This window comes from Mobula birostris, chromosome 3, assembly GCF_030028105.1.
Source record: "Mobula birostris isolate sMobBir1 chromosome 3, sMobBir1.hap1, whole genome shotgun sequence".
Lineage (NCBI taxonomy): Eukaryota > Metazoa > Chordata > Chondrichthyes > Myliobatiformes > Myliobatidae > Mobula > Mobula birostris.
The window spans coordinates 60570484-60597773 of record NC_092372.1 but is presented as its reverse complement, the minus strand read 5'-3'; the positions used below and the strand labels follow the sequence as shown (position 1 = coordinate 60597773).

At 40.3% G+C, this 27290-nt stretch overlaps 1 protein-coding gene across 1 annotated transcript in view; it reads right to left on the bottom strand.

Moving 5' to 3' along the window:
* lnx1 (ligand of numb-protein X 1) overlaps positions 1–27290 on the bottom strand; it is a 102490-nt gene that overhangs the window by 18730 nt on the left and 56470 nt on the right. The window contains exons 5-8 of the mRNA XM_072252706.1: positions 22723–23082; positions 15407–15535; positions 7659–7836; positions 2099–2330 (exon numbers count right to left, since the gene is read on the bottom strand). Of these exons, the coding sequence (XP_072108807.1) occupies positions 2099–2330; positions 7659–7836; positions 15407–15535; positions 22723–23082 (899 nt within the window). The remainder of the gene's footprint in view (positions 1–2098; positions 2331–7658; positions 7837–15406; positions 15536–22722; positions 23083–27290) is intronic.

Sequence of the window (27290 nt, the reverse complement as noted above, 5' to 3'; positions counted from 1 at the left end):
ACATTTCATAATCCAATTATCTATTATCAGCATCACATTTGAATATTCTTGAGACAAAAAATCGACATAAGCTGTGAAAAATATGTTATATGTTAATAAAGCCCAGGGAATATCGTGTATTTGAAACACAATGGAGTTATTTCAGTGAATCATTCCAACTGCTCATTTTGTAGGCTTGATTGTAAATTACATTGTTCTCCCTTTGACAGTAACAGTTTCAGTGAAGGTTCACGTGCATGGTCACATCATGACACATTTAAGGTACATCTCTGAGCACCTTAAAGTACCATTTATATTACAGCTTTAATCTTGCTGCAGATGGCTTCCTGACCTGATTCCATGGCTGACTGATATGGTACCCTACAAAGCAGATAATCTGACACTGATTGGATCAAACCCCTTTTGGATGTTACATCAGGTTAATATAGTCCTCAGGTTGTAAATTACTGAACAAGGGTCTTAGCCCGTCTAACCTCTGTAAAGACTCTGCATACATATACCAACACAAACGTGTAGAGCTCTCTTTCAAATTTTAAAGGCTAATCTCACAGCTGCAAATGGATACTGAGAGTTAACTACTCCTTTGAGATACTCAAAGATGATCACTCACCTCGAAACAGAAGGGGCGGAGAAATACTTTAGTCATTGGACTTACAGTTTTCATTTTGAACATACCCTACTCAAATAGAAGTAAACTAATGTATACAAATACAAGAGACACAGAATAATCACTCACAATCTTTGGTTTTTTTTGAAACTCTGGATATCACATTTTAGTATACAGTATGCAACATACAGTTCATTTCAACTTACAGTTACATCCACGTGAACCATGGATATTATATTCTCCCTTGAGCTTTATAGCTACTGCAAAATATGTTATGTATCTTTGTTGGAATAATTTATTTTTTACTTTTTAAATTATATACTTTGCAAATCAAACATTTAAAAGATTGCTGAGGTGGTTTAACTTTGTGCAACATTATGGAAAGTCAGTTAAAATAAAAGTGGTGAAATTTACAGGCATTTCAATGTATAATTCTCTTTTTTAGAAAGGAATGAGTGAAAGACCTTTATCAAAGGTTAGTGGACTAGGCATGATTAGGTGCCCTGCCTGTTCCAGGATAGAGTTAAAGGAGTCAGCACTGAGTCTGCAGTAATAGGGATAATCCTGGGAATGATAGACCAGTGCATATTATGTCAGTGGTGGGAAAACTATTGGAGAGGATTCTTAGACTCGGGATTTATGAGCATTTGGAGAATCATAGTTTTATTAAGGATAGTCAGCATAACTTTGTGAGGGGTTGGTTGTGCCTTAAGAGCCTAACTGAATTTTTCGATGAAGTGACAAAACAACCTGATGAAGGTAGAGTTGTAGATGTGGTGTATATGAATTTTAGTTTGACTTTTGACAAGTTTCCCTATGCTAGGCCCATCCAGAAAGTCGTGAAGCATAGAAAATTAGCTGTGTAGATTCAGAATTAACCCCACAGCAGCAGAGGGTAATAGTAGATGGAAAGTATACTGCCTGGAGATTGGTGACCAGTGGTGACCAGGAACCTGTTCTGGGACCCCTCCTCTTCTGGATTTTTATAAATGACCTAGATGAGGAAGTTGTAGAGAGAGAGATTAGTAAATTTGCAGGTGACACAAAGATCGGAGGCTGCCTGGTTTAGACAGCATGTCTTATGAGGAAAGGTTGAGCAAGCTGGGGCTTTTCTCTTTGGAATGAAGGTGGATGAGAGGCAATTTGATAGAGGTATATAAGACTGTGAGAGACACAGAGAGAGTGAACATGGAGCACTTTTATCCCAAGGCAGCAATGACCAATACCAAATGACATCTGCTTAAGATACAAACATATTTCTTGAATCAGAGTAATATATTCTCAACTGTTCATTTCTTTAATGAGAACCCAATTTATTATCAACCTAAGGTACTAATCTCAGATTGCTGAAGTTATTACATAAGAGATAAAATGCAAAATAGTTACAGGCAATTCCTATGTATTTCAAATTAACCTTTTTAGGTTTGACCTCTTAATGAAAGGTTTTAATTCACGGAGAAAACTGAATAGATTGAGTAAATATTTACTTACCGAGGTAATACCAACCACATATTCCATAATGGTGACCAGTCCTCTTCAGGCACGATATTTTGAATGGAGTTAGGAGAAATTTGGCCATCAGTATTGTCTTTTTCTGCTACCCTTAACTCCAAAGCTTTGAAAGTAACTGAAGAGGAGGTAGCACTGTGCTTTATAGTAGACACTGCTTCACTTTGTGTCATACCAATCAGGTCAATGCCATTTACATCCAATAGAATGTCACCTAAGAAAATACAAGATATGTAGGTTCATTTTGTAATTTAAAAGGGACTCCACCTCATTAAATGCATTAACCTAAAATCTATTTTCATTCAATTTTCCTTTGCCTGTTTACTGACGTTTGGTTAATAATTATAAATTTATAAGTACTATTGGAAATCCTCCCTTTTTCATGACCTCAATACTAACATAACAGGTAGCGTAACATTTTATGATCAGGGTTCAGTTCCTGCTGCTGTCTCTGAGGAGTTTGTACGTTCTCCCTGTGACCGTGTATATTTCCTCTGGCACTTCTGGATTTGTCCCACATTCCAAAGGTGTACAGTTAGGGTTAGTAAGTTGTGGGCATGTTATGTTGGTGCCAGAAGCACGGAAACATTTGTGGGCTGCCCCAGCACGTTCTCAGACTGTGGTGGTCACTGATACAACAACACATTATTCTTTGATACGCATATGACAAATAAAGCTAATCTCTTTATCCAAGTACTGTACTGCATTTTTTCATTTTCTTGTTGTTGCTTTTATCAAACAGCAGTCAATACAACTGTGGATGCATTCCATAATAGATCAAATAAATTGACGGAGTTTGAAGTACAGGTAAAATATTATATGTTAATCCAAATAAATGAATAGGAAAACTCAGCCAATGCAGCGACCATTACTTTGAAATACAGTGCATTCCGTTTAATAGGGCCATCGGTTAATTGGGGAAGCCACTTATTTGGGACAACTCTTAAAGAACAAAATCAAATTGAGAAAATAGCTGGGATTCCCCTTGTTTGTTTGGGACAACGTGCTGCTTAACTGGGACAGGATACTAGCATCAGTCGTGTGATCGTTAGACACTATACCATGCTTAGAGCAAACATTTTTAAAATAACATCAGTTGCATGTGGTTTTGTTCAAAAATCAATGATTTTTGTCACCGATAGTTGGTGAGAAATAAGCGGTAAGACAATTCAGAACTATTTCGGTCACTGCGATTTCAAGCATTCAAACTCCGAAGTGGCAGAAACGGCCGGGAATGAAGATGAAACGATTTCACTACTTCAACAAATTAGGAACTATGAATAATTTGAAGGTATCAAGCATCATCTTGAAAGTTACCTTTGGTCTTTACCAGACACTCAGCTCTCACCTGTGTCTCCAAGCTGCCTGGTACACCACTTCGGCAGGTGGGCTAAACAAAGGGAGGGTGGCTAGCAGGTCTCATATCTTGGTGAGGTAGGAACATGCCTGTCCTAACATGCAAAGTCAGTTCTTGCGGACTGAGCAGAAGAGATTTACAGTGAAATCAAATGGCCGGGATGGCAGTTCTACAATGGTACATGGACAGTGAAGGGCATGACAAGACACAGAAGCAGTCATGGTCATCCACTGCAGCCAGGGAAGAGGGAAGACTCGTCCCACTGGACCCAGACATCCGAGGTTCAGAGAGTGGAACTGCAACAGTGCAATGTGTTTTCTACTTTTTAAAGCTTTTCTGCAGAGGTTTTCTGTCACCATTGGATGTGACAGACAACCATCAGCAGTATTATAGTGTTCTAATTTGTTCTGTATTTCATTTAATTTTTTAGTCAGTTAAATGGTAGTTTATACCTTTTCGATTATTTTGATGAAACTTTGGCTAATTGGGTCAGCCATTCAAGTGGGCCAAAATGTACTGGTCCCAAATTGTTGCAACTAACTGGAATCCATTGTATATCATTTACAGGGCAGCTTGTTAAAATTCAACCAACATGACAAATAATCTAGGACAATAATAACAAATTCATAATAAACAGGCTGGATTTTTAAGACAGAGAAATGGCAAGGGATCTGAAGTGAGAGGGTAGCCTTTGTTGACTGTCTGGTCCATCTAACAACTTGTGAATTTTGAATAATTTTGAAATTCTGATTAAAGTTTCCTTAGGGGATAGACTTAAACCTTTATAAAAGTTATTAATCAAAACCTGAATCTCCCACTCCCAAAAGAAGAGTTTAAGACAAGGTAATGCTAAAGTCAAAGTGATGGACATCAGTAACACCCCTTTCCATTGATGGAAGGTTCTGCAGGGTTTTTTAACCCACGGATTGGGAGCAAGAAGGCTGCGGGTGAACGGCTAAGGATTTCCGGAGCGAAGGCAGTTTTACTACTTGGGGTAAAAGAGAGGCAATACTGTGCAGGCGTGTGACGTCAGCCAGTAGAGTGGGAAAAGTTTAAAAAGTAGACCGCTATATCCAGCAGGCAGTGGAGTGAGAGGTAGCAGAGTGAGAGGGCTTTGGCTCAAAGAGCTTAGGTGGTAACGAGGTGAAGTAGGTCTACCTGTGTTAATTGTGGAAGAAGTACGGAAGAAATGTGGCAAATGTTCAGGGGATATTAGTGTGGAGTTCTGCATAAGTACGTTCCAATGAGACAGGGAAGTTATGGTAGGGTACAGGAACCGTGGTGTACAAAGGCTGTAATAAGTCTAGTCAAGAAGAAAAGAAAAGCTTACAAAAGGTTCAGAGAGTTAGGTAATGTTAGGGATCTAGAAGATTATAAGGCTAACAGGAAGGAGCTTAAAAAGGAAATTAGGAGAGCCAGAAGGGGCCATGAGAAGGCCTTGGTGGGCAGGATTAAGGAAAACCTCAAGGCATTCTACAAGTATGTGACGAGCAAGAGGATAAGATGTGAAAGAATAGGACCTATCAAGTATGACAGTGGGAAAGTGTGTATGGAACCAAAGGAAATAGCAAGGGTACTTAATGAATATTTCACTGCAGTATTCACTATGGAAAAGGATCTTGGTGATTGTAGTGCTGACTTGTAGCAGACTGAAAAGCTTGAGCATGTAGATATTAAGAAAGAGGATGTACTGGAGCTTTTGGAAAGCATCAACTTGGATAAGTCGCCAGGACCGGATGAGATGTACCCCAGGCTACTGTGGGAGGCGAGGGAGGAGATTGCTGAGCCTCTTCCAATGATCTTTGAATCATCAGTGGGGACGGGAGAGGTTCTGGAGGGTTGGAGGGTTGCGGATGTTGTTCCTTTATTCAATAAAGGGAGTAGAGATCGCCCAGGAAATTATAGACCAGTGAGTCTTACTTCTGTGGTTGGTAAGTTGATGGAGAAGATTCTGAGAGGCAGGCTTTACGAACATTTGGAGAGGTATGATGCAGTATGATTAGGAATAGTCAGCATGGCTTTGTCAAGGCAGATCATGCCTTACGAGCCTGATTGAATTTTTTGAGGATGTGACTAAACACAATGATGAAGGAAGAGCAGTAGATGTAGTGTCTATGGATTTCAGCAAGGCATTTGATAAGGTACTCCATGCAAGGCTTATTGAGAAAGTAAAGAGGCATGGGATCCAAGGGGACATTGCTTTGTGGATCTAGAACTAGCTTGCCCACAGAAGGCAAAGAGTGGTTGTAGACGGATCATATTCTGCATGGAGGTCGGTGACCAGTGGTGTGCCTCAGGGATCTGTTCTGGGACCCTTACTCTTCATGATTTTTATAAATGACCTGGATGAAGAAGTGGAGGGATGGGTTAGTAAATTTGCTGATGACACAAAAGTTGGAGGTGTTGTGGATAGAGTGGAGGGCTGTCAGAGGTTACAGCAGGACATTGATAGGATGCAAAACTGGGCTGAGAAGTGGCAGATGGAGTTCAACTCAGATAAGTGTGAAGTGGTTCATTTTGGTAGGTCAAATATGATGGCAGAATATAGCATTAATGGTGTGACTCTTGGCAGTGTGGAGGATCAGAGGGATCTTGGGGTCCAAGTCCATAGGATGCTCAAAGCAGCTGTGCAGGTTGACTTTGTGGTTAAGAAGGCATACGGTGTATTGGCCTTCATTAATCGTGGAATTGAATTTAGGAGTCGAGAGGTAATGTTGCAGCTACATAGGACCCTGGTCAGACGCCACTTGGAGTACTGTGCTCAGTTTTGGTTGCCTCACTACAGGAAGGATGTGAAAGCCATAGAAAGGGTGCAGAGGAGATTTACAAGGATGTTGCCTGGATTGGAGAGTACGCGTTATGAAAACAAGTTGCGTGAACTCGGCCTTTTCTCCTTGGAGCGACGGAAGATGAGAGGTGACCTGATAGAAGTGTATAAGATGATGAGAGGCATTGATCGTGTGGATAGTCAGAGGCTTTTTCCCAGGGCTGAAATGGTTGCCACAAGAGGACACAGGTTTAAGGTGCTGGGGAGTAGGTACAGAGGAGATGTCAGGAGTAAGTTTTTTACTCAGAGAATGGTGAGTGCGTGGAATGGGCTGCCGGCAACGGTGGTGGAGGCGGATACGATGGGGTATTTTAAGAGACTTTTAGGTAGGTACATGGAGCTTAGAAAAATGGAGGGCTCTAGTAATTTCTGAGGTAGGGACATGTTCGGCACAACTTTGTGGGCTGAAGGGCCTGTATTGTGCTGTAGGTTTTCTATGTTTCTATGGTCCTTACAATATGTTAATTATTAGAGACCATAATTAAAAGAGATGAATCTGCATATAAATTTAAAAGAAAAGCATTATTTTATTTAAACATTATCTGGAAGCATATATATAGTTATAGTTATGGGATTGGTGCTGGCAGACAAGGTGAAAGAGAATCTCAAAGGCTTTTATAGCTGTATTAAGAGCAGAAGTAGAGCAAAGACAAAATTGGTCCTCTTGAAGGTTAGTGTGATTATTTATGCATGGAGTTGAAAGAGATGAGGGCGATATTAAATGATTATTTTGTATCCATATTTACTTGAGAGACAGACTCGGAGTCTATAGAACTGAGGCAAAAGAACAGTGAAGTTGTATAAGATGTTACTGGAGCTAAATTTGGGGTATTGGGTGCAGTTCTTGTTAGCTTCCAGCAGGAAAGATATCAATAATCTTGAAAGAGTGCAAAGAACATTTACAAGAATGTTACCAGGACTAGAGGGCCTGCGTTATAGGGAAAGGGTGAATAGGTTTATTAACTGGAGCACAGCAGGATGAGAGGATATCTTATCGAGGTATATAAAATTATGTAGGATATAGAAAGGATGAATGCGTGCAGGCTTTTCTCCTCAGATTGGGTGAGGCCAGAACTAGAGGTCGTAGGTTTAGGGTGAAAGCTGAAATATTTAAGGGGAATCTGAGTGGAAACTTTTTCACTCAAAGAGAGGTGTGCATGTGGAACGAGCTGCCAGTAGAAGTGACAGGTGTGGTTCAATTGTAACATATAAAAGAAATTTGGATAGGTACATGGATGAGAGAGGTGTAAATGGCTGTATTCTACCTGCACATCAATGGGACTAGGCAGAAGACAAGGTTGGCACAGTCTAGATGGGCCCAAGGGAACGCTGGAAACATGCAAAAAGCTCTCGGTTACCATTTTTTATTCTTCCATCATTCCCCAAGCAGCCATTGGGATGCACATTTGCAACATAGATTGGGAGATCCCAGCCTTTGCTTAGTAGGCCTCCTGATATGGTCATTCCCAAGGACTCGTGCACGTCTTTGCTAACATTGATGATCTTTTCATGGCATGTGAAGGCATGAAGGAAGTTCTAGAAAAGACACAAATAATTTGTGAAATGCAATAGCAAAATAAGTCTTTTGTATGCCTCTTAGCAAATGCAGCTTATAATCAGGAATATATATATACTGTACCTATATATCTACACTCAGAGGCCACTTTATTATGTACACCTGTACATCTGTACATTAATGCAAATACCTAATCAACCAATCATGTGGCAGCAACCTGGTCCCACTGCAATTTGCCCATCACCACAATAGGTCTACAGCAGATAAAATCTGATTGGTTCTCCACTCAGCCTTGGACCTCTGGGATAATAGCTATATCTATGTTAGGCAGCTATTTATTGATTATAGCTCAGCATTTAACACCATCATACCCTCAGTACTAATCAACAAGCCTCTGTAGATCCTCTCCAACCCCAACACAACTAGATCCTTGACTTCCTCACCCAGAGACCACAGTCAGTGCAGATCAGAAATAACTTCTCCTCCTCACTGATAAACAATACAGGCGCACTTCATGGATGCATGCTTAGCCCACTGCTCTACTCTCTCTACACCTGTGACTGTGGCTAGGCACAGCTCAAATGCCATCTATAAATTTGCTGATGACAGAGCTATTATTGGCAGAATTTCAGATGGTGACGAGGAGATGTATAGGTGTGAGATAGATCAGCTGGTTAGGTGGTGTTGCAACAACAATCTTACACTCAACGCCAGTAAGGCCAAGGAATTGATAGTGGACTTCGGGAAGGGGAAGTTGAGGGAACACACTCCAGTCCTCACGAAGGATCAGCAGTGGAAAGGGTGAGCAGTTTCAAGTTTCGTGGGTGGCAAAATTTCTAAAGCTCAATCCCAGGCCCAAGACAAAGATACAATTGCAAAGAAGTCATAGCAGCAGCTATCTTTCATTAGGAGTGTGAGGAGGCTCTCTCAACTTTCTACAGATGAACCGTGAAGAGCATTCTAACCGGTTGCATCACCGTCTGGTATGGAGGGGCCACTGCACAGATTCAGAAACAAAAAATGTTGTAAGCTGCAAAGTCAGCCTCCCCAGCAACGAGGACATGCTCAACAGGTGTTACCTCAAAAAGACGGCATATATCATTAAGGGACCCAGGACATGCTGTCTTCTCACACTCAATGTTTTTGGAGCAGTTTCTTCCCCTCCACCATCAGTTTCTGAATGGACAATGAACCCATATACGTTACATCTCCCTGTTTTTTTTTGCTCTCCTTTTTCACTACTTACTTACTTTAATTATATATACAGTACACAGTATATATGTTTCTTACTGAAATTTATAGTTTTTTATGATGTATTGCACTATGCTCCTGCTGTAAAACAACAAATTTCATGACATATGCCAGTGATATTAAAGCTGCTTCTGATTCTGCGGTCTGGTTCAAGCGGACAGGAAGGTGACAGTAACTCACATAGCTACGCATTACAACAGTGGTGTGCGGAAGAGCATCTCTGAATGAACATGTTGAACCTCGAAGTGGGTGGGCTACAGCAGCTGAAGACCAGACCAGATTCCACTCCTGTACCTAACGTGTATATATCTATTCCATAGCTATATAGTGTGTGTATGTGTATATGTATTTTTTTAGGGATGATTTTGGGGACAGGGAGGGGAGTTAGGTGTCAGGTTAGGGTTTAGGTGCAGTGATGTGGGCCATATGAGGTCAGGCTAAAGTCTAGGCCTCTACACTGTGCTCAGTATTTGAAGGCCAGCAACATGGACGTGACAAAGGGCATCCATGGTTGGATGGCAGCCCGGCAGTTCAGTGAAGATGAGAGTTAGTGGCCCCTCCATTCATTGATGGATTCTGGGACAGAGCTCTGTGGGCAGGAGGCCCTAGTGCCCCCTAGATACCTGAGTTGGCAAGACTGGAGCTCAAGGCCTAGTGTTTGGGGTCCTGTCATCAGTGAGTCTGGAGCTTGAGCACTTCATCCAGGATCCTCTTTCATCATCATTGGTGAATCCTGGGATCAATACCAAGGATCAAAACCCAAAGGCCGATCGGAAGTCCAGAAGTCCAGAAGTCATGGCCCAGTGGCTGAAACACTGAGTCAGCGAGGCTGCTGGGGATGTCAAAGGCTCAGTTTCTGCAGGTCCATGAGTCCAGTGGAGGTTGACAACGCAGAGACAGCCTGTCCCAGGATTAGAGGACTATCTGTATATGGGCACGGGTAGGTGGTTGGGAGGGAAATAAGGAGCTTGTTTTGCTGTTGTTGTTGTTGCTGCTACTTGTGTGTTCTGCAACATGGTGGGTATGCTATATTGGTGTTGGAATGTGTGGTGACACTTGCAGACTACCCTGAAGCACGTCCTTAAGTTGTGTTGGTTGTTAACAAATGATGCAATTCACTGTAAGTTTTGATGTACACAATAAATAAATTAATCTATTGAAAATCTCTTCAGTTCTTTGAGGTGCCACTACAGTAATTCAAGTCTTATAAATATACATGAGGACAGAAATCTCTGCTGCAAGGAGGCCGTGAAGTTTGAGATCTTGAGCTTCAAATATTCTCTTTTTGACCCATGGCCAGAGGCATTGCTTGTGCAGTGAAGGTAATTGTAAATCAACCCCCTCAACTGCTTTCTCTGAGAGATGGTTCCTGGGTCAATGGAAGTACTTCCTGTTTTCTAGTGCAGCAAATATCTCAATGCAAGTGAGGTGCAACAATGTGCATCACCAACTTCACTGGTATAGAAGCGTGAACAGAAAGTCCTACAAAAAGTCGTGGATACGGCCCAGCCCATCATTGAGCACATCTACATGAAGCGTTGTCACAGGAAAACAGCGTTCATTATCAAGGACCCGAACCACCCAGGGCATACACTTTCCTCACTGTAGCCATGAGGAAGAAGGTACAGGAGCCTCAGGACCCACACTACCAGGTTCAGGAACAGCCATTACCTCTCAACCATCAGGCTCTTGAACCAAAGGAGATAAGTTCACTCAACTTCACTCGTCCCATTACTGAACTGTTGCTATAACTTGTGGGCTCACTTTCAAATACTTTTCATCTCATGTTCTGAATACTTAATGCTTTTTATTTACTTTTATTCTCTTTTGTATTGGCACAGTTTGTTGTCTTTTGCACCCTAGTCGTTTGCCCTGTTGGGTGTGGTCTTTCATTAATTCTATTGTGTTTCTTGGACTTGCTGTGTATGTCCACAACAACCTCAGGGTTGTGTATAGTAACATATACATATGTATGTACTTTGATAATCAATTTGCTTTGAACTTTGAGGTGATAGAGAGAGAAGGGTGGACAGGACATTTACAGGAATTGGGATGTCATGTTCCATATGTAAAGGACACTGGTGAGACTGCACCTGGAATATTGTATGTAATTCTGGCTACAACATAATAGGAAGGATACAATTAAGTGAGAGCGGCTACAAAGAAGATTCACAAGGATGTTGCTGAGACTGCAGGACATGAGTTATAAAGAACAGTTGGAACTGTTTGACCTGGAGCAAAAGAGGCTGAGATGTAGCAGAGACTTTTATAAAATCATGAGCGTCATAGATAAGGTATATGGTCACAATCCTTTCCCCAATGTACGGGAGTCTAAAACTAGAGGCCATAGATTTAAGGTGAGGGGCAGATGAGGTTTTAAAGGGGCTTGAAGGGCAGGCTTTTCACACTGAGGGTGTTAAGTATATGGATCAACCTACTAGTACAGCGGTCCCCAACCACCGGGCCACAAAGCATGGGCTACCGGGTCGCAAGGAAACGATATGATTTGGCGATATGAGTCAGCTGCACCTTTCCTCATTCCCTGTCATGCTCACTGTTGAGCTTGAACGCACGCGAGGTCATTACCCGCGCGTCATCCATGTCACCGCAGGAAGGAGATCAACTCCTCCAGCTTGCAAATGACGGCGGGCTGAAAAGTATGTTTGACATAACATCTCTGCTGGCATTCTGGATCAAAGTCAAGGCTAAATATCCTGAGATAGCCACGAAAACACTGAAAACGTTGCTTCCATTTCCAACATATCTCTGCAATGAATGCAACGAAAACTAAATTGCGGAATAGACTGGACATAAGAAACTCCCTTCGAGTATCGCTGTCTCCCATCACCCCTGGATAGGACCGTCTTGTTTCAGGGAAACAAGCCCAGGGCTCCCACTGATTCAGTGATATTGGTGTGTTGCAATGATTTTATATGTTCATATGGGGAAGATATGCACTGTGTGTTTAATATCCAAAAGTTACTTAAAATGTTATGATGCTGTTGACTTACTTATATAACCATATAACAACTACAGCACGGAAACAGGCGATCTCTGCCCTTCTAGTCCGTGCCGAACGTTACTCTCACCTATTCCCACCGACCTGCACTCAGCCCACAACCCTCCATTCCTTTCCTGTCCATATACCTACCTAATTTGTCTTTAAATGATAATATTGAACCTGCCTCTACCACTTCTACTGGAAGTTCGTTCAACACTTACTTCAAGCTCCCCTGTCCTCCCCTGATAATTGACTTATCACTATATTCATGCGAGGAAAATATGCGCTGTATGTTTAATATTAAATTCTTTCGATAAACCCTTTTAGAAACGAAATTGAGTGTATTAGCCACTTATCACCTATATTCCGGTCGTGATTAACACCCCCTACCCTGAATAGAATCGCCAAAAACGATTTGTAGAAAAAAATCGGCACGTACACGCATGCACACGTCACGCATGCGCACACAGGTCCCTGCACAAGTCTTCATGGTCATGGTAGTCTTCTCAGGGTAAACACAATGTATTTGACTGCTACCCTTTCCGTTGGCAACCCTATCCCACCCCACCGGTCGGCCGGTCTGCAAGAATATTGTCAATAATAGACCGGTCTGTGGTGCAAAAAAAGGTTGGGGACCCCTGTACTAGAAGAGGCTGCAGAGGTGGGTACAAATACAATATTTAAAAGACATTTGAACAGGATCCTGGATAAGAAAGGATTGAAGAGATATAGGCCAAATGCAAGCAACTGGGAACAGCTCAGGAAGGCCTCTTGTTTGACAGGGAAATTTGGGCCAAAGGGCTTGTTTCCATGCTGTATAACTCAATGAGGTACTGCCGGATCGGCTGAGCTTTCCAATATTTTCATTTTTTAAAAATTTTCAGGCTGCCACACACATAATTCTGGCCTCTCCTGAGGAATGAGTGGTAATCATCTTGATCAAAGTCAGCTCTCTACAGAAACAAACAATCGCAAATAATGAAGTTGTTTTTTTTGTCTGTTGAATCTTCCTAATCCTGTCTTTCTCAACTTCCAGGCCAAAGATTTATAATTTATACTTATTTCTATTTTAAGCTCTGATCAAAAAACTACATAGTGAATTTTCAACTGCTGCATTGTGATAAATGGCCAAAATTGCAACTTCAGCGGAACAGCCTAAATTAATCTTTTTATATTTGCTATAATTAAAAATCTTATTCATTTTACAGTTAAACCCATCAATATGTGGTGTATTGTGGCAAAATACTTTAGTGACATGAACCCATTCCCATCAGAAATTAGGTAATCATTCTTTATATCGGACAGAAAAATACATTTCTTTCAGAAAAAAAATCTGCAATAATATACTGACTTCTAGCAGGCTGTGTATTGATTTAATACTTCCGAATTTAAACACTTTCTGAAAGCAGTTAAAGGGCCTGCGTAATACACTGGTTTTTCAATCTTACTGGAAAATCCTGTACAGCAAAATAATCTGAACAGACTCAACTAAAATCTTTGGGGGTTACACGAAAAATATACAGAATTCTGTATTAAGTATATCAGCAAGATCACAGGAATGAAAAATGGAGAAAACAGCATTTTAGTTTAACATACTATCTTTTAATATTCACTCCAATTGGAGGGTCTCAACCCAAAACATTAACTGTTTACTTCCTTTCAGAGATGCTGCCTGACCCATGAATTCCTCCAGCAGTTCAAGTTTTGCTGCAGAATACACAATCTGCAGACCCTTGTGTTTCTACCTTTTAATTTTGGGAGCTTGGGAACACTGGAACATCACAAGGTTGTTGGAATACCAAAGGTGCAGGACCTCACACTGAAATGGCAGCCTAGGGAACGTATTTATGACCATAAAGAAACATTAAGCCACCATTTATAATTGGGCAACTAAGTTGGCAGGACTGTGTTGGGTTAGGCTGATTTAAGATGGTTGAGCTACATTTGGTGCTCAATTAAGCTAATCTCCACAGTAATGTCAAAATTTGGTTTGATAATATTTTTAAAAGATTAGAAAGTGTTTTAGAAAATCTTTCCAATATTTAGCACTTCAATATAGAATCAATTAAGAGGAAACTATTTTACCTCAAGAATCTAAATGAGTGGAAATGTGAAAAACAACAAAAAAAGATAAACATGTAATTGAAAGCTGAATAATTGCTGATAAAATCCAGAGCCAAAGCAGACTTTGTTTATCTTCAGATACATCTGAGTACACTCAGTGACTCTCCACTGACATTTTTACATCACTGTCTAAGCCAATCTTCCGGCAACTCTAACCTCTAAGTAATTTTCTATGACAGACATCAGCTTTAACTAACCTTTTTGTTCATTATGAGACAAATATTTAGAAATATTTAGTCTAACAACCACTTCATTGCGGAAGATTTGCACCATGGCCAGCATTTTTGTGTTGCAAGTCTTGAATTTTCCTTTATGAAGTATATGCTGTAGATGCTTAGGGTTTGTAGCATAACAATTATATAAGTGGCATTCCTCTTAAAAATTCTTTCTGTGTAAAATTACATTTTGTTGTATTTTTGCTTAGCAAGGCACTATTCTCTTTTGAATGGTGTCCTGAAAAACTGTAAGGCAGGGATTACTTACCTGTACCCTGATTTCCTATTTATTTATGTAAATGGAAGGCTGGGCTCTCTGATAGGTGCCCTTTTTCTTGTGGGTAAATAGAGCTGCTGCCAAACAACTGCAGCCTGGGTTCAATCATAACCTCTCGGGCCATCTGTATAGAGTTTGTATGTTCTCTCTGTGACTGTATAGGTCTTTATAGGCCTCTGCCCCTTCCCTCTTCAGTCCTGACGAAGGGTTCCGGCCCGAAACGTTGACTGATCGTTTCCACGGATACTGCCCGACCTGCTGAGTTCCTCCAGCGTGTTGTGACTGTATTGGTTTCCTCCTGCCTCCCACAGGTTTATTAGTAGATTAATTGGTCATCGTGAATTGCCCTTTGGTGAGTAGTAGAACCTGGGGAACATTGATGGGAATGTCGAGAACAGGATACGGGGAAATCACAGGAAAATGGGATTGCGTAGATAGCCTATATTCACTCTGTAGACAGAATGATCTCCTCCTAGGTCACATCAAAATATGGAAATTTCTCTCAACACTCAGACAACTAATGCTTTGTGTCCCAGTCAAAAATAAGAAATTGTTATTGTTTGAGACCAAGACCTTGTCTTCAGTTATATGAGAATTAAAAACATTACTAATATTTATGACTAATTAATGCAAAATAAATGTCAAATTGGCATTTTAGCACACAAAAAGAAATCAAAGTAATCCATCTAAATGACTTTGTCTTAAAATATCCCTATCCATACCCTGTTATGCAGATTTCTTTGATTAGGACTAGGTGGGGTGCTGCTGTTCCAGTTGTTTTCTTGTAAGATATCGGGGGTTCGTTCCTTTGTCCTTCTCGATACAATGAAATGCACCCGATCTTCACTTATCTAAAGATAGACAACGCAGGACAAATAAATGGGGAAACATCTGCACTAAAATACATATTCAGCACCAGAATTCTGAAAAGAGACCACCAGTAAGATTGCATTTTTGATTTCCAGATTTTTATCAGTCCTCCAACATTGTATGTCTGTATTTTATTGTGATGATGTGATTCCATAATCATTCTTACTGCAGTTGCACTTAGTACTGTCAATGTATTTTGAATTCAGCCCGAATAGAATTGCTGCGGCAAAGCCTGAGTCATTTAGCAGGTCAGAAAATTTCAAAAGGATATTGGAAAATGAATACCGGGGGTTCTACAGCCAATGGCAAGAGATTAGCTGAAGTGGGATAGCAATAGTCGTGCAGAAAACAACTAGTAGTACCAGAACTGGAACTATACAGGAAGCATAAAGGAAATAGGGAAGGCAAGATAAATCCTGGTACTGACAGAACTATGAGCTTAACATTAATAGCAGGGAAGTTATTGGAAAAATTCTGAGGGACAAGATTACTAATCATTTGGAAAGACAGGGATGAATTAAAGGTAGCCAGAATAGCTTACTTCAAAATCACTTGGTTATATAAACTATCTTTTGTTGAAATAATGTAGATGAATTTCTTGAGTATTTTTTAAATAAAGGTACTGCCCATCAGCATAAATTGTGCTTTAGTATATACAAGTCTGTACTGCTGATTCAGAAAAGGTGGAGGTGTGGTGTTCATGATAAACTCTCAGTGGTGCACCGATGGGGTGCTTTTGTCAAACTCATGTTCCCCCGACCTTGAACACCAAATGGTCAGATGCCAAAAATGGCCACGTACCACCAGCAGCCAACTATAATAAAGGGCTTGAGATACTGCAAGGTTCCATCCCCAAACAAGGAGCAGCCCATCCCAATGCATTTCAGATCATTGTCAGAGACTTTAGCCAGGCCTGTTTGAAGAAAACCCTGCCCATTGAACATCAGCATATAACTTGTTGACACCAGAGGTCCCAACACAGTAGACCACTGTTATACTGAGGAAAGGAATGCCCACCATTCCATATCCAGACCACATTTCAGTAAATCTGATCACTTGGCAATCCTTATTTACATAGAACATAGAATAGTACAGCACAGTACAGGCCCTTCGGCCCACAATGTTGTGCCGACCCTCATGCATATAGGCAGAGCCTAAAGAGCAAAACTCCAGAGTTTAGAACCACAAGGGGGTGGGGTGCAGGAGGTAGATGATCAGCTACAAGATTGTTTTGAGTTAGTTGGACTGGGCCGCGTTCAAGGACTCATCTGTGGATCTGAGTGTGTGCTTAGCCCCCTGTTCTACTCACTTTGCACTTATAACTCTATGGCTTAGCATAGGGCCAGTGCCATATTCAAGTTTGCTGATGACGCCACTATCGTAGGCCAAGTTCAGGAAAAGTTATTATCGCTCAACCATCAGCATATAGGAGGAAGATTGAAAATCAAGCCCAAAGAGCTGATTATTGACTTCAGGAGAAAGTACCCAGAAGTCCATAAGCCAGCCCTCATCGGAGGATCAGAGGTGGAGAGGGTCAGCAACTTCAAATTCTTCAGTGTTATTATTTTGGAGGAGCTGTCCTGGGCCCAGGATGCACGTGCAATTATGACAAAAGCACAGCAGTGCCTCTACTTCCTTAGGAGTTTGTAAAGATTCGGCATGACACCTGAAACTTTGACAAACTTAGATGTGCAGTGTGGAAAATACTACAAAAATTAATAAGTATGCCTCAATCGATCACGGGTAAAACACTTCCCACCATTGAGTCTTCCCTACATGAAGCACCTTCCCTGCGTGGAACACTGTCATAGGAAAGCAACATCCATCATAATGAACCCTCACTAGCCAGGAGATGCTTTTTCCTCACTGCTGCCATCAGGAAGGTGGTACAGGAGCCTCAGGTCCAGGAACAGTTATTACCCTTCAGGCATCAGTTCTTGAACCAAAGTAAATATCTTCACTCAATTTCTCTTGCCCTATCATTGAAGCGTTCCCACAACCTATAGATTCACCTTCAAGGACTCTTCATCTCACATTCTCGATGATTATTGTTTATTTATTTATTATCATTACTTCTTTCTTTTTGTATTTTCACAGTTGGTTGTCTTTTGTACACTGAATTGAACACCCAAGTCATCGCGGTCTTTCTTTGATTATTTCATGGTCATTATTCTATTGTGGATTTAATGGGCATGCTTGCAATAAAATGGATCTTAGGGTTGTATATAGTGACATATATGTATTTTGAACAAAGTAAACAGAATGGACAAAGTAAACAGAGTGGTGACGTTGAGAGAGTCTTTAGGTGTAAATCCATTGCTCCCTGAAAGTGGCAAGGCAGATAGGTGCTGCTGAAGGGTCGACTGTATTCTTTTCCATAGATGCTGCCTGGCCTCCTGAGTTCCTCCAGCATTTTGTGTGTGTTGTTAGGCAGATAGTTGGATGGGATAGTCAAAAAGACATTTGAAATGCTTGCCTTCATAAGCTGAGGCACTAAGTATAAACGTTGGGACCTCATGTTGCAGTTGTACAAAGCATTGGTCAGACTGCTCTTGCTGTATTGTATACAGTTTGGGACACCTCACTACAGAAATGGAATGGCATCAATAGAGAGAATGCAGAGAGATTTGCTGGGTTGTTGGCTGGAATGGAAGGCTGTAATTATAAGAAATAATTGGATAGGTTGGGCTTAATTTTACTGGAATGTAGAAGGCTGAGATATAATTTTACGGAAGTTTGCAAAAGTAAGGGGGGCATAGATAGGAAAGGTAGTGAGAATCTTTTTTCACAGGGCAGGGAAGAGTAGAACTGGAAAGAATAGTTTTAAGATGAGGAGAGAAATTTAAAAAAGATTTGAAGGGTATGTTTTTCCACACAGAGGGCAGTGAATACTTGAAATAGGAGGAGGTACTGAGGCAGATACTATCACAATGCTAAAAGGAATTTTTACAGCCTATTTGGATAGTGAAGGATTAGGGAGATACAGGTCAAATACAGGCAAACAGAATTAGCATAGATAGGTACCGTAGTCAGCCTTGGCAAGTAAGGGCCCTTCTGTGTTGATGTGCTTCTGTGATTCTATGATAAAATCAAGTTGATACATTTATAAAGAAATTTACAGATTTAAATTAGTGATGACCTACTGAAATCTGACTTGTGATTCATCCATTCTAACTTGTGAAATTGATCCTAATAGTTCAGATCAAATAACTGGTGCTGAAATATTCTAGAATCATTATTAATGTTGTGGAAACAAGCCATTTCAAGAATTATATGATTAGACAGTCAACATGGCATAAAAATGAAAACATGGCATGAAAAATGGGGTAATGCGTGGTTTTATTTTCAGATGATACTGAATATGATAATTAAGAGGAGATCAATGGGATTAGACGTATAATCAGAAATCCGTTGTTCAAAAATGAGGCTTTTCAGCCCTGGGTGAGCATGCTAGCTAAAAGATTGATTATTTAGACTAAACTTCAGTCAGTTGCTCTGCAGCTCTTATAAATGGAACTGCTTGGGTGAGGAAGTGAGACAGCCATTTCTCCAGCTGCCTTCTTCTATTCATTAAAACCCTACTCTTCCTCACTTTTCCAGTGCAGTAATTGGCCACCTTTCTCTTGCAGGATAAAATTGGCCTCATCAAATGGCTTAATTAATAAATGAGAGCCATTGCTTTATGCTCAGAAAGGCTCAGCACGCAATAGGAGAGGATCCACCTTCTTCTAGATATTGCATAACTCAGGCTATAATCCTATTTTCAATGAGAATATGATGAATAGGCCAGGTGTGCAATAACGTAGTGGGCATTAGCCATACCTAATTTGTTCCTAGTTCTGGCCACTCACCTAAAGTGTCTATACACTCAACCATAGCAAGATCTTCTTGTTTGTCTTTATTATTGCAGTGATCTAGCAGAGGCCACATCACGCTCACCTCTCAACCTTATCATAGGAGTCCATCCCAAGATGGAAATGGAGCTTGCACTTTGTGCCTAATAAGACAAAACGCCAGCTCTATTGCTAGAACTATAGAAGGTTAATAAATAAGATTTGAAGTTCTAAGTACATAAATTCAAGATTCAAGATTGTTTAATGTCATTTCAGGTACACAAGTGTAAAGGAGAATGAAATAGTTGTTAGTCCGACTCCGATGCAGCACCAAAAACTCAATAAGATAAAGAATACAATAATAAAAAACACAATAAATATAAATACTTAAGACAGCCTATATAGATAGACTAATTGCATGTCCATAAAGTGACAGCAGGCATAGGAGTGTCTGTGCATAAGGTGACTGACAGGAAGTGTGATAAAGTAATGGTAGCTGGTGGTGTGGTGGGGTGGGTAAGTGGGTGGTGGTGTTGATCCACTTTACTGCTTGGGAAAAGTAACTGTTTTTGAGTCTGGTGGTCCTGATGTGGATCCTAAGTAGACTCCTCCCTGATGGGAGTGGGTCAAGCAGTCTGTGAGCAGGGTGGATGGGATTCTTTTCTGGCACCTTTCTGTATATATGTCTTTGATAGCAGGTAGTCTGGTGCTGGTGATGTGCTGGGCAGTTTTAACTATTCATTGTAAAGCTGTGGTAGTAAAATGGTTGTGCTTTTGATCCAAGGTCACCATGGTGAATTGTAGCTGTCTCATTATTTATTCTCCTGAATCATCTGCAGCAGAAGTGAAATTCAAAGGTAAAAAATGGTCCTTTAAGTCACATACCCTCAGTGATTATTTTTGTAATTCATTTTTAATGTGTACCCATGCCTGGTGAAGTCAGCATTCCATCCCTAGCTGACCTTGAGAAGATGATGATGAGTCACCTTCTTCAAGCACTTCAACCTTTTATGATGGTACTGCGACAAAAATGGTGAAAGAATAATAATATATTTCAGTAATAGGATGATGCATATTGTGTTGACGCCGTTGCAGATGGTAATGTCTAAAGTACAGTACTGTGCAAAGGATAGGTTTAGATATATAGGGTGCCTAAGACCTTTGCACAGTATTGTAGTAATTTTATGTATTACTGTCCCAAGAAACCAAATTTCATGACGTATGTGAGTGATGATAAGCCTGATTCTGATTTGGGTCTTAATTGTGGACTGAGTGGAAATGGGGCAAAGAGAGGAGAATCTTGTTTGGGAAAAGGAGCAGGGAGAAGGAAGAAAATGGGAAGATCCAGAGAGACATTCTGTAGTGTTCAATACACCAATTGTTTGAAATCAAGTGACCTTGCCTGGTGCCTCCGGGCTGGGTGTGTCCGCACCCGTGCCACCCCATTCGCCCCCCCCCCGCCACGCCTGGCACTCCTTCTCTGCCACCTGTTCCACACCCATCCCACGGCGCTCCACCCTTGTCATTCCCAACTTCCTTTGCTCCCACCAGGTTTACAAACTCACTGTCCGCTCCACATTAATGAATACGGTATTGTGCAAATGTCTTAGGCAGCCTAACTCTATATATGTGCCTGAGATTTCTGCTTAGTATTGTAACTGCTGCTATTTTCAGGAATAGAGGAGCTTTCAGCTTTCTGTTCAGGACAGAAACCTCCTCTAAGCAGACCGCTCCAGTGACACCCACAGAGTTTCCTGGATTTCAGGAAATCCTCAGAATTTCCTATTTATAATTTATACATTTTATTGAATGTCATAATCAATAGACCTCTTGCGTAAAGTTGTTTACTTGAAATTTTGGAAAGCCTTTGACAAGGTGCTGCATGCAAGGCTGCTCGATAAATTAGAGCCAATGTACTACAGGAAAGATGTGAGCAAGAATAGAAGATAGGCTGAATGACAAGAGGCAAAGAATGAGAATAAAGGGGACCTTTTCTGGTCGTGTTCTGCAGGGGTTGGTGTTGGGACCACTCCCTTCCACGTTATATGTCAATGATTTGGATGGTGGAATTGATAGCTTTGTGGCCATGTTTGTGAATGATACAAAGATAAGTGGAGGGCTGGTAGAGTTCAGGAAGCAGGGAGGCTGCAGAAGGACTCAGACAGATTAGCAGAATGAGCAAAGAAGTAGCAGATAGAATATAGTGCAGGGAAATGAAGGAAGAAAGGCATAGACTATTTTCTAACAACACACATCAAAGTTGCTGGTGAACGCAGCAGGCCAGGTAGCATCTCTAGGGAGAGGTACAGTCGACGTTTCAGGCTGAGATCCTTCGTCGACTGTACCTCTTCCTAGAGATGCTGCCTGGCCTGCTGCATTCACCAGCAACTTTGATGTGTGTTGCTTGAATTTCCAGCATCTGCAGAATTCCTGTTGTTGACTATTTTCTAAACATGGAGAAAATTCAGAAATCAGAGTGCAAAGGGACTTGGGAGTCCACACACAGGAATCCTTAAAGGTTAACTTGCAGGTTTAGCTGCTGGTAAGGAAGGTTAACAATGTTAGCATTCATTTTGAGAGCACCAGAATATAAAAGCAAGAATGTAATGCTGAGGCATTTTAGGATTGGTCAGACTACGCTTGGAGAACTGTGAGCAGTTTAGGGCCTCTTATCTAAGAAAGGACAGTCCAGACAAGGTTCATAAGAAGGATCCCATGATATTATATGGCTAACATATGATAGCTCTGTGCCTATATTCTCTCGTGTTTAGAAGAACGTTGGGTGATCTCATTGACACCCAACAAATATTGAAAGGCCTAGATAAAATGGATGTTTCCTACAGTGGAGGAGTCTAGGACCAGCGGACACAGCCTCAGAATAGAAGGATGTCCCTTAGAAAAGCGATGAGGAGGAATTTCTTTCACCAGAGGGTTGTGAATCCGTGGAACCACAGACAACTGTGGAAAGCAGAGGTTGATCAGTTCTTAACTAGTAAGGGTGTGAAAGGTTACAGAGAGAAAGTGGGAGAATAGATTTGAGAGGGATAATAAATCAGCCATTATAGAATGGTGGAGCAGACTTGATGATCCAAATGGCCTAATATGTCTTATAGTAATTACAGAAAGAAGAATCTATCTTTAAGATCTTGGGATTTTGGAGTAAGTAAAACATAGGTTTAATCCTGATTGTAATGAGAAGCAAATGGCAAGCAAACCACCATCCACCCAGTTCACATCTCAACCTTTCTGATAGTAACATAACCAAATGATATCAATGACATTCCAATAGCAACTGTCAACCCAATCAATGACCTATAAAAGATTAGCAAACTGACCTGTATGAAATGCGCTGCAATTTCTGGAGATCCCCGACGAAGATCATGTCCGTTGATTGCAAGTACTCTGTCGTCTACTTGCAGTTGGCCATCTTGGGCAGCAAGACCACCTTCAAGTAAACTGAAGATAAAAACTCCAGATTCATCAGATCTACGGACCAATTTTATTCCTAAGGGTTGATCAGCACTCTTGTGGAGAATAACGTGGAAGCTGTCATCTCTGCAGCAATTACTTTCAATGTTTTTTCTGCATTTATATAGTTGTTCTCGGAGCACACTCAGCAACATGGTTTGACAAGGCTGTTTCAATACTGCCAGTGCATAGTTATGAGGCACATTGCTTAAGTCAGTACCGTTTACCTGGACAAGAAAAAAAGTCAGAAATGCAGAGATCATTTGTAAGCTGACCTGTATTTTGTGTAGTAATGACATCAGAATTATCAGTATCTTAAGCAACAGGTTTGTGGCCTCTGCAAAGGTAGTTTAATGCAGAAACCATGAAGCTGCTATGAGTGAAATAGTACATCACTAACAACTTCTACAAATACATCAAAGGAACTTACACAGAGTTCAGGTATTCAAGTTGTTCTGCTAGAAAATAAGCTGCAAATCTTGCAATCAGGCAAAATAAGTTTTTAAGTATCATGCAAATCGTAATTTTTGCTTGCAAATTATCTGTCCCAAAATACTATTTAAATGGATTGTAATTCTCTCAATTTTTTGAAGATCTTAAAAATGCAAAAAGACTTAAAATCATTGCAACTTCTACCTTAAGCATTTATGCTTGCTTATTTATGTAGCACACTACTCAATATTTAAGAAGTTGATTAAAAATATACTTTTGCAACTTGCTATGGTGTCGTGGTAATTCTTTAATCTGATTAGTTACTTGGCCAAAGATTTTGCCATAGAGACAGCTAAATCTTTATGCGTAACTTACTTCCAAATCAACATCAGTGTCATTGCTTCTATGCCAAAAAAGATTCAGCACCATAAAAATCTGTTAGAATAACTTAGGGCAGAAAACAAAAGATTTTCTACAGTAGTTTGTAGTAAGTTGCCAAATACGCTGTTACAGAATAACCAAATGGCTGAGGTAACTATTGCAAGATGTCTGTGGTACACTCACAGTATATTGAAGTTCCAGGCAAGATTAGATATACAGACAAAATATCCTTACTACATTATAGATTTTAAGATCATTCATGGGTTGCTTTGATATTGGATATGTTTTATAGGAATATAAATTATAATTCTATTGCAACTACAGAACTTAAAGGCATAAAGTAGACAATTTTAAAAGTTTAGTGAAAGAAATATCTGTTCTTCAGTTTTGATAAGAATTCAGATAAATTTATGTAGGCTTTTCTTTCCCTTCTAAAGTGCAATTGCAAAAACATTCTGATCTACTTTAACAATGATCATGAGATTTTAGGTTTTCAATTGGCTTTCATTTCATTAGCATATTCTTTTAACAAAATTGCTTCAGTCCACAGAGATAGAACATTTTTACATGTAATATATTTGCTTCAAATAAACAAGAGAAATGTGAAATAACAGATGGCAAGCATAGGGTATGACATTACTATTTAGTTCAGTGCTAATATTATTTAGATAAACATGATTATTTAATTGGATCCTCATTAAGCTGGCTACATATTAAAATAAAACCACACGTTTTGGGTTCTCAATACTATTTATTAAGTGGAAATGTTTCACATTCATGTATTGGAAAAAGGATGGCTAGTTTTCATTTCAAAACAGAAATAATAAACAATATTTTAGAGTGGCATTACATGGAGAAATCTTATAGACTGGGGGAGAAGTGAAGAAGTATTCTGTGAATACATGATATCAAATAATTCCAGCACTCCCTAAAACATAACTATGTTCCAAAACATGGCTAGAAAATCAATAGATTAATTCCTCCCAACAGAGAAGACTACACAGAGCCAGCAAAGGAGTACCCAGGGGTCATCTGTGATACAACAATAACTTGACTTCAGTCCTTTGACACTAAATGCCATATTTCAAATATATAACAAATATATTAATAAATGGCATTTTTGAGCACTCTATTGTTGTGCACCACAGTTGCAAGAGCTAATCAGCATAATAGCAGTAGAAATTCAGATGCTAGTGCTTTCACTTTTCCAAGTCACCCAAAGAATTTCACAGTTTAATTTATTGTTTTTGCAGATTATTCATTATCGTTCAGGTAAATGCTCCAAATCTGCAAAAAGCAAGAATCCTATATAGCAAATAAGATGAATGATAAACTAATTACTCTATTTTGGTGTCACTGGAAGTATGTAAGTAGAATAACAAAAAAAAACACAAGCAGGAATAACATAGAACCCAGAACTATCTGGGCCTGTAGCACATCAAGATAGAAATTCATTTGTATCATAAAAATAAATGGCTAACTTGAAATTCTCTGCATTTATCATTTCCAATTATATATTGTGGGAGTAGAACGATGGAAAATCACTGCATGCGTTTATGTACAAGAGATTCGCTTAGAATTTCTTACAAAAGTAATGAAAGATACCAAGTCTATAAAGTAATGCATAATCAGCAATAGGTTTAGCTGGCACTGCTTGGGTCCAAACCTCTTCAGTCTTAGTCCATGAACAAAATTCCAATTTTGAGTTGAGAATGACAGGCCTTGAATATCAAGACAACATTGATATTAGGGAGCCCTGGTAAAATGGAAGTTAATGGGCTTCCAAAGGAAAACCTTGCACAAAGAAAATTTGATATGCTTGTTGGACATGAGCATAGGTTCATGAGCATGGTATCTTAACTCAAGATTCTTGATACCACCTAGAACAAAGAAGCCCCTTGATTGGCAGTCCATATTTCTCGCTAAACATTCCTTGATTTCACCAGTGCATCCTGACTATAGGACACACCATTACAAAATGCACCAAAACTTGCAACCTCTCCCACCAAGGAGCAAGTCCATGAGAACAACTTTGATTCCTCTCCAAGACACACTTGCAGTGATGTCTCGATCTGGGTTGTTTCATGTGCAACAAGCACATCCATTTTTCTTTGTGCAAGGTTTTCCTTTAGAAGCCAATTGATTTGGAAATAATGCATATTGCCTACACTTTATGATTACTAGGTTTGAATCCCTACCCAACAGCAGGGAGAAGAAGGTGGCTCAACATTATTTTTGCAAATAATGGAGTATTCACCTGAAAGGTATTTCTCCCTGCAGCAATTTGGATACTGCTGGGGGAAGGGGGTGGTAGCAGCAGCTAGGTCAGTGACACTGAGGGAAGAGGTCCTGTGCCATGCACATAAAATGGTAGAGGAACTCAGCAAGTCAGACACCATGTGTAAGACCATAAGATATGGCTCAATTGGCCCATTGAGTCTGCTCCACCATTTCATCATGGCTGCTGTATTTTTCCTCTCAGCGCTAATCTCTTGCCTCCCCCCCATAACCATCCAAACCCTGACCGATCAAGAATCTATCAATCTCTACCTTAAATATTCATAAAGACTTGGCCTCCACAGCTGCCTGTAGCAAAGAATTCTACAGATTCACCACTCTCTGGCTAAGGAAATTCCTCCTCTTCTCAGTTCTAAAAGGACACCTCTCTATTCTGCAGCTGTATCCTCTGGTCTTAGACTTTCCCAACATTGGAAACATCCTCTCCACCTTCGAAAGGTCATCCCTGATTCTTCTGAATTCTAGTGAATACAGGCCCAGAGCCATCAAACACTCTTCATATGACAAGCTGTTCAATCTTGGAATCATTTTCGTGAACCTCCTTAGAACCCTCTCCAGTTTCTAAGATAAGGGGCTCAAAACTACTCACAACACTCTAAGTGAGGCCTCACCAGTGCTTTATAAAGTCTCAATATTACATCCTTGCTTTTATACTCTAGTGCTCTTGAAATGAATGCTAACATCACATTTGTCTTCCTCATCACAGGCTCAGCATGCAAATTAACCTTTAGGGAATTCTGCACAAAGACTCCCATGTCCCTTTGCATCTCAGATTTTGTATTTTCTCTCCATTTAGGAAATAGTCTATCCTTTCATTTCTTCTATCAAACTGCATGACCATACACTTCCCGACACTGTATTCCATCTGCCACTTCTTTGCTCATTCTCATAATCTGTCTAAATCCTTCTGTTGCCCCTCTACTTCCTCAAAACTTGCCCCTCCACTTGCCTTTGTAATGTCTGCAAACTTTGCAACAAAGCCATGAATTCCATCATCCAAATCATTGACGTAAAATGTACTGTAAAAAGAACCGGTCCCAACACTGACCCCTGTGGAACATCACTAGGCACTGGCAGCCAACCAGAAAAGGCTCCCTTTTATTCCCACTCTGCCTCCTGCCAATTAGCCACGGCTTTATCTATGCTAGAATCTTTCCTATAATACCATGGGCTTGTAAGTTGTTAGGCAGCCTCAAGTGTGGCGCCAAGTCAAAGGCCTTCTGAAAATCCAAGTACACAACATCAACAAATTTCCCTTGGTCTGTCCTGCTTGTTATTTCTTCAAATAATTCCAGCAGATTTGTCAGGCAAGATTTTCCCTTGA